Source organism: Aethina tumida, chromosome 2, assembly GCF_024364675.1.
Source record: "Aethina tumida isolate Nest 87 chromosome 2, icAetTumi1.1, whole genome shotgun sequence".
NCBI classification, from domain to species: Eukaryota; Metazoa; Arthropoda; class Insecta; order Coleoptera; family Nitidulidae; genus Aethina; species Aethina tumida.
In genome coordinates this window covers 17505042-17514289 of record NC_065436.1, presented here as the reverse complement: position 1 = coordinate 17514289, position 9248 = coordinate 17505042, and the positions used below count along the sequence as shown (strand labels likewise).

At 31.7% G+C, this 9248-nt stretch overlaps 1 protein-coding gene across 2 annotated transcripts; it reads left to right on the top strand.

The window, feature by feature from the left end:
• The first annotated feature begins 2670 nt into the window (after positions 1-2670).
• Positions 2671-8611, top strand: LOC109606392 (uncharacterized). Of its 2 annotated transcripts, XM_049963527.1 has the most exons (5): positions 2671-2780; positions 4349-6104; positions 6402-7421; positions 7496-7809; positions 7869-8611. In XM_049963527.1, exons 2-5 carry the CDS (start codon positions 4350-4352, stop codon positions 8467-8469), a joined length of 3690 nt encoding a protein of 1229 aa, XP_049819484.1. In that variant the 5' UTR covers positions 2671-2780; position 4349; the 3' UTR covers positions 8470-8611. The 2 variants fall into 2 exon arrangements, with proteins under 2 accessions (XP_049819484.1, XP_019878510.2); XM_020022951.2 differs by lacking the exon at positions 6402-7421.
• The last annotated feature ends 637 nt before the right edge of the window (positions 8612-9248 follow it).

Below are 9248 nucleotides of genomic sequence, written 5' to 3'. Positions count from 1 at the left end.
AATAATAATTTTCTGTATTATCAAGGTCTATAATAATAATAATAATAATAATAATAATAATGTTTCCACCACTGAATTTCGTATTCATCTAAATTAATTGATATTAATCAGTTTGTAATCAACTATAACAAGAAATGAATATAAAATTCATTTAAACAATTTAATTTTTAGTCTTAAAATAACCATAAGTTCAATTTTTTATACTTTTTTAATTTATTTAATTTTCAAGTTAATGGCATGACTAAAATATTTGTAAAACCATCAGTTTTGATGCTGAAAAAGGTTCATTTTTGCCATATAACAGGTGGGCTGAAAAGTTTGTAGGCTAATACATAAATGACGCTACTAGTATAAAATACATATGATTTTCAGTTAGTCTTAATCTTCAAATATAACGTGCATAAATTTGACAGCTGTCGTATTATTAGTTTGTAAGTAATAGCATTTTGAGTGAGGCAACTTTTGTTAGTTTGAAAAAATGGATAAAAAGGAATTTTGTGTGTTAATTGCTTTTTGACGAAAAAAAATACTATTGAAGCCAAGGCTTGGCTTGATAAATATTATTCGGACTTTGTACCAGGAAAATCAGCCGCTGAGAAGAGGTTAGCTAAGTTTGAACAAGTCGTACTATAAAAGTGGTATCGAAAAATTTTATGACCACTATAATCGTTGTATCACCCTCGAGGGCAACTATATTGAATAATAAAATAAAATTCTATCAGAAAATAGGTTTTTTTATGCCAGCCTACGAACTTTTCAGCCCCACTCTTACGTTAACATCCTACAAAAAGCTATTACTAGTACTTCCAAATTTTTCACACCATAAAAATGGGTGTCTTTACAGACACTTTAGTTAGGCGAACAATCTGTCAAAATTAATAAAAAATAATAACTCAAAAACGTGTACAAAAACTGTAAAAACTTTCTAACACTGATATTTATATTATTCCACCTACCACTATTAATAAACAAAAACAAAACTAATAACAAACCTACAAGAGAACTCTAAATAAACTATAAACAAATTTATTCATTATTATGGCAAAGAAAATATTTTACGTAAGGCAGATTAAACACGAATGCCTCACATAATTGTGAATATAATCATTAGGTTTACACCGGGATTCCCTGCCCTCAATTTATCCATTTTAGAAGAAAGTTAAATACTTGTCGAATAAAGAATTGCATAACTGAAAATTCCGAGTATGCGTATTGTTTATAAAGTATTGTTGGCTTTGACCTACTTGAACTTCTCTGAATCACTCACTATACTTTTAACAAAAGCCCCAACTAGTTTCTTTATAAAGTATGCATATTATATGTGTAATATGTCTTGATAATAGAATAGTAATTGAAAATTATAACATTAAACGAATAGTTTAAACAATTTTTCATTATTTACAAAAAATATTTATCATTTTATAGGTTTTATCACATATAGAATAAAAATACAGCTTTTACTTTATTAATATGGTCAATAACGTAAGATATAAATTAGAATACAAAGAAAACACTTTCCACCATACTATCTAATTAAAGCAGATTTAAATTCCAGAACAATAAGTAGCATCTACTACAGGCTACTGTAAAAACGTACGAACAATGGGAATATCCAAAATAATCTGATAATGTTAATTTCACTTCTCGCATCAACGACAACTTTTCATTTTCTACCTACAATAAATATGTGAGTCATATTAAAAGAAATTTGTTACATATTTAATTTATGCTTTTTAATTTTTAACGAATAAATATGGTATTTTAAATTTTCAAAGTTGCATCATTAAAACTAATTGTACGTTTCATTGTTTACACTGTGTGGATTTAAAAGCACATTATAAACTTCAGTAATTTAACAACAATAGTACAAAAAGTTTACTAAAAATTTGACATTATAATAATTATCTGATTAATTATTATGTTTTATTTTAATAAACATACACATTATTAATTTTTTATATCAAATGATGATTTACAAAAAAAATAATTCTTATGTTTATCAATCAATATATCGATTAATATACTGTAGTATATTTTAAGCAAATGTTAATAAACATTTTCATTCAAATATTACAATGGTTACTCTAAGTGACCATTGACACTTAATTAATATGAATATATTTTTAATTTTCAATTTCTTGTTAATGAATATGAAAATAAATTTTATAACAAAATATTTAAATAGTTTATTTTTTGTAATTATTGTTATTATTATTAATATTTTATAAGATTAACTATTTTATCTTAATTCCTGAATTCTACGTATTTATTTATTTCACACAATAATATGTGAAATATATACTTATTATCAAAATTTCAAAATATTATAATCTATTATAGTCTAAAAAATACAAGAAATAATTTATTGTATTGTAGATGGTCAAAAATATTTTAATGAATTAAAACAATAATTTCTGCACAATAAATGAATAATGCTTAATTATTAATTTAAAATATGTTTCAAGTTATTATTTCTACTCTTCACTGAAATCAAAGATTATTGCCCAAGATCCGTGTTCAACTCCCAATTCCTGAAAATCCCATACGCAATCAGCCCCTACTAAAATTTATTAAGACGATATATAAACACACTGGGTGTTAACTAAAATCAGTTAAGTGCATCTCAGCATCTGATATAACAGTAACAGCACTGTGGATTATAGAAAGTGACAGCCCACGTTGAGTAGGGAAACTATATATTAATCTACCGGTGAAAAGAAGTTCTTCAGTTTTAGTGTAGCAGTGTCTTCAAACTAATCAGTGACATTATAAAAATACAGGTTGGTAAACAACAATTCGACAATATGTTTTTATTTATTATAATTTAACATTTCTTTGCAAGTCTTTCACATACATACAATTATTTTTAATTTTTAATTTCCTTTAGTATTTTCGAAAATATAGTGGGTTTAAAGTATAACTGACATATTTAATAAGAAAACGACAATAATTTTTAAATTACTATTAATTTTAAACTACATATTCAAAAACTATTTTTATACGAATACATCTTTGTTTAATAACTGTTTAATAATTTTGTATTCATATACACAAAATTATTTTTAATTTTTAATTTTCTTTAGTATTTTCGAAAATATTGTGGGTTTAAAGTATAACATATTTAATAAGGAAACATCCAGACTAATTTTTAAATGACTATATATTCAAAAATTATTTTTTTAATATTTTTTTATACAAATACATTTTAGTTTAATAATTGAACTATTTAACTAAATTTTCTATATTCATATATAACTATTTTAGAAACAAATATAAATTAAATAAAATTATTATTTTAAATTTTATATATTTTATTTTATATTATTTATTTTATAGAACATAATTTAATAATATGTTAAATATAATTTAACAGTTATATATTTAATTAATGATAATCCTGTAATATAAGATTATATTTTTATAATATATAAACTTTAAAAATTAAATTAAAACAAAATTTTGACATTTTAATTAATTTTAAACAACATATCCAAAAATTTTATTTAAAAATGTTTCTAAGCTCCATTAATATTCGTTCTTTCATAAAAATAACATTTACCATATAATTTTATATAATTACTTAGATACTATATATTATTTATTTTATATATTTTATCACATATTTAAAAGCATGTTGGATATAATCTATAAAATATAATTTTATGGTTCACATATATTTTGTTAATTATGAACTTTAGTACCGTTTAATGAAAGTAGTCATTAATTACTATCAACCCAATAAAAATGAAGCAAGCGAAAACTAATAAAATTTTCTAGAGAAAGTATTTTACTATATCAACAAACTAACAGGATAAGTTAAAGGTTAGTCAGTCTTTTAAAACTTGAGGCTTGCCTGTTCGTTGTATTTGCAAACAATGGTCTTTATGTAGTGAAAGTAATGTGCATGAGATAATACAAGAGCATGTTTGTCTTAAGTACAAAATATAACGTTGTTAAACACTTTCTCCTGCATCTGACGTTCATGGTCAGTAGTTCAATAACATCTTAATTGATCTCAACTTCTCTTAAAATTTACGGTACTTATTTGTCAGCATAATTTTTTAATTAAAATTCGAAATTATTTTAATTAGATAAATATTATTCATGCAAATAATATATTCAGTCCCTTTTCCAATTATATGACATCATCGTAGTCATCATCTTGGTGATTCTGTTTTGAAAACAAGCGAAGAAAGCAAATGAAAGTAAAAGCATGACCTACTTAGTCGTACCATCTTAGGCGCCACCTACGACAAAACAATTTATACGAAGGCGTTCGCAAATTTCACTTTTGCAATATTTTCTTAAGTATAAAAACACTTTCTTAATTTGTATTACTTCATTTCAGAATGAAAATACTTTACGCTTTAGCGGCATTTTTGCTGCTCCACACCTGTAGCGTTCAGGTTACAGCTTGGGACTGGGAAAGTGATAAGAAACCAGAAGCACCGAAACAAGTTGAAGAACAAAGTAATTTAGAATATGAAATACAAGGATCGTCAAGCGACTACTCTGAACAAGCTGTACAATACAACAATACTGAACAAATCGAGAAAATCGTTGACAACATTCTGGTATCGACCAGAGAAGGCAGAAATTTAGAAGGATACGACGAGGTATACAGTGACCCCAACGTACAAGAAGCTATTCAAAAGGGCGATGATGGAGAAGCACGAAACATAATCAAAGAAAGGCTTTGCAATTTGGGATTGATGCAATGTGACGAAGGAGTCGAAGGAAAACGTCCCTATATCTCCCCAGAAGAACTTATCTATGCACAACCCGTGGCTATTAATCCGGTCGGTCAACCGATCCCAACAATTCCAGTAAAAGGCGGACGCGGCTATTACGGCCCACCAAAACCTATGCCATATCCCGGAAAATTCGGTCCCCCTGGCCCAAATAAATTCGGACCCCCACCACCAAAATTCGGGCCACCACCAACTAAATTCGGTCCACCATCTCCACCCAATAAGTTTGGGCCTGGACCAACTAATTTTGCTCCTAACAAGCCCCCAAGACGTGGATACGGACCACCACCTGTAGGCAAACCCATTTACAGTAAACCACCTTTCGAAACTTATGATGATGGCCATGAATTTGTTAAGCCCGGAAGCTTCGACGACATCCCTTACGAATTCGACCCCAGCAGTTTGAACTCTTTTATCCAAAAGGACAAAGTAATTATTGGAGATAAAAAAGAAAAGGTAGAACATATCCACCATCATTACCATCACAATCTGGAAGGAAGCAACAAGGCACCTACTGTAATCGTCAACCCCGTACCAGTTGCCGCTGCGGCTGCCGCATCAGCTTCTGAAGCAGTTTTAAATTCGCAATCTAGTTTTGGAAGTTTTGGAACAAACGCCGTTCATCACACCCAAACATCAGCATTTAATCCAGCTACAAGCCCAGGATTGGGAGGAGCCCCATTAGAGCAATCAAGCTTTTCCGGCTCCAGTGGATTTACCGGCATAAACACCGGCTTCAGCAGTGTAAAACCAGGATTAACAATCGGCGGATCAGGCTTCAACAGTTTCAGTGGATCGGGACTTAATGGCGGTTCTTATGGTGGCCAATCTATAGCCAACTATGGAAGCTCAGTAGGAGGTGGACTTGGATCATTCCAACAATCTGTCAAACCTGTAACTGAAAACTTTGGGGCCCAATCATTCGGAGGAAACAGTTTTGGAGCATCTGTGGGATCATATGGATCTTCCGGACTGTACAAAAAGGAATTGAGTTTGAGTTCCGGTAACTCAAATTATTTGCAATCTAGCTACGCCGATAAATACCAAGGCTTGGAATCAGCTCGGGCAGAAAACTACGATTGTGTTTGCGTCCCATATGATCAATGTCCTTCGCATGACGTGATAGGCCGTAAAGATGATTTACTTCTGCCTCTGGATCCTAGAAATTTGAAGAGCGACATTGCTGCTGAGGAAGAGCGTGTGATCACAGATGGTAATGGTACTATGTCTGTCATCCGAGTTCCTAAAGATGTTAGCAAAAATACGACTGTTACTGTGGAAGAGAAATCTGAAGAGAAGAAAATTAGCAAGCGTGAAGCTCCAGTGCAAAAGAAGGAAGAAAAAGCTGAAGCTGTAAGTATACAACTTATTATACCTGATCAAATTTCAATGAAATGTTATATAAAAACAAACGTTAGTAACTAATGATTAACAATAATAACTGTTTTATAAAACCTTATGGATTTTCGACCCTGTGACTAACGTGTACAGACATACTGTTCTAGGTTAAAGATGTTTCCTATTGATCACCACCGCCTCAATCCCAAGTTCTAAATTCACTAAAAGTTAAAGTATACTAAACGTGTGGGTGCTGGACACTAAGACAATACTCTTCAGACGACAAATAGTTATTCCATTCCCTTTTTACAGCGACAATCTTACGGATCATATAACAACAAGAAAATTAAACCCACTTTTGGTGTGTCTTTCGGATTACCCCAACAAGGAGGCGGTGGATATCCAATAAACCCTTATGGTCCAAATCCTTTTGTCAATCCTTACGGAAATTCTATCGGAGGTGCCGGTATAAATCTCGGTCTTGTTTCTGTAAACCCCCTTATTTCTGTCCAAGTAGAAAAAGACGATTACGGTGAAAAAATCGTTAAGCCATTCGTTAATTTGCATGTCACTCCGAATAATTATCTTGTAAACAAGTTTGAAGATTTGCTTCACTACAAAAAGGCTGTTGTCTTCAATAAGCATAAACACTATCACTTGCACAAACCCAGTTATCATCCCTATGAACATTACGGTCATGGACCCGAGGTATATCGTGAACCTTCAGATTTTCATGGGCCAATTTCTCATGATTATCACGGACCACCTGAACATGATTTTCACGGGCCAATTCCTCATGATTTTCATGGACCACCGGGACCTATTCATGATTCTTTCGGACCTTCAGGTCCGGTAGGCCCCTCAGGACCACCAGAACATTTTGATCACCACGGTCTTAGTTTCCACGACCATCCCGCACCTCATGATCATCATGGGCCACCAAACTTTTACGTTGATGATGGTCATCACGGTCATTATGGTCATTCCTCCCATGCAGGTCATTATTATGATGATCCCCTTAACTATGGTGGTTATGGTGGTTACGGAGACTACTATTCGGGTAGATCATATGATAATGGAACTAATAATTATGTCGATGGTAATAGTGTACTACAACAAATTCAAGACCTTTATAATAAAGGTACCAATTATTATGGTGGTCAAAATCAAATTCAATTTGAAGGTGAAAAAGCACGCTCTGATAGAATTTCAACTACACGAGGTGGTAAAAGTCTTGGATCATATCATTCAAGTAATCAAATAAAGTTTCCCTCAAATAGAAAAAGACGAGACATTACTGAAGACGAACCTAAACAGTCGAAATCTGTTAAGGTACTGTAATACGAAATGTTAAATTTATATATTATATAAAAAGCATGTTTTCTAACAATTATCTTTCTACACAGCGTCAAGCATTTTACGGTAATACTTTTGGAAGACCTCAAACATGTGGACCCAGACATGTTTGCTGTAAAAGACCATATAGACCAAACATTCCTGCTCCAAGTGCAAACTTAAGAGGACAATGCGGTACCAGACATTCACAGGGCATCAATGGCCGCATCAAGAATCCAGTCTATGTTGACGGAGACAGTGAATTTGGAGAATACCCATGGCAAGTTGCAATCTTAAAGAAAGATCCCAAAGAAAGCGTGTACGTTTGTGGTGGTACACTGATCGACTCCCTTCACATCATTACTGCAGCTCACTGCGTTAAAAGGTAAGATGATTAAGTTGTGGATTAATTATTTTGATTTTTAATGAAAATAATTTTCACAGTTACACCCCTTATGACTTGAGAGTTCGTCTTGGTGAATGGGACGTAAACCACGATGTGGAATTCTATCCGTACATCGAAAGAGATGTTTCGCTGGTCCAGGTCCATCCTGAATTCTACGCTGGAACGCTTTACAACGACTTGGCTGTTCTACGAATGGACAAACCGGTAGACTGGACCAAACACCCACACATCAGCCCCGCCTGTTTGCCAAATCCACACGACGACTACACAGGCACAAGATGTTGGACCACCGGTTGGGGAAAAGATGCTTTTGGAGACTTCGGCAAATACCAAAACATTCTTAAGGAGGTCGATGTGCCAATTATTAATCACGGCATTTGTGAGAGACAAATGAAACAAACCAGACTGGGATACGACTTCCAGTTGCACCCAGGATTTATTTGCGCCGGTGGCGAAGAAGGCAAAGATGCATGCAAAGGAGACGGAGGTGGTCCGATGGTTTGTGAACGTGGAGGTACCTGGCAAGTGGTTGGTGTTGTCAGTTGGGGTATTGGCTGTGGTCAACCAGGCGTTCCTGGAGTGTACGTTAAAGTTGCTCACTATCTCGACTGGATCAGGCAAATCACTCAGCGATATTAGATAGTTTGTGATTGTCGCGATTATTAGGAGTACTTAATTTATGTATAGATTTAGGTTTTAACTTATTTTTGTACAGTTATTATAGGATACTGATGTGATAGAGTCAATTTTATGTAAATTATTTGCTTATGTTTTATTTATATTCAACTACGTTACAATAAAGTATTAATTTAGTAATCTACGTTTTATTATTTGAAAAATATCATTGTTAAGATTAAAAGGAAGCATATACAGCACGTCCAATTTACAACGTTTTACATTAAGTAGAAGTAACCAGTTTATTCATGAGCAATTAAAAATGTTTATACTTATTATCTATTGTATTGGAATAAATTATGATAGAAAATATGAAGGAAATTAACAAAAACAAAAGCAGTAAAATATATTTACTTCACCAGATTAAATAAAAATAGAAGAGAGAATTAAAAAAAATATTTGTCCATAGAAGTTAATGAGCTAAATCAATTCTTCAATTCAGTAAAATATATTAAAATATCACTACAGTTTGATGGCTATTAAAAATATAATAGTAGAATTAATTATAATAATAATTTAATAGCTATTAATAATATAAAAGTAGAATTTACTCTTTAATTTTTTTAAATGAAGTGGATGATTTCTTCATAGTTTTTTTATAAAAATAATTATAAAAAATAACTAGAAATTTAGTAAATATATGGGCCAAAAGTTTTATGAAGAACATTTGGTCCACTTATATAAGAACAAAAAATATGTTTATATATAAAATCAAATGTCAATATTTAGTAAAAAAATTTTTA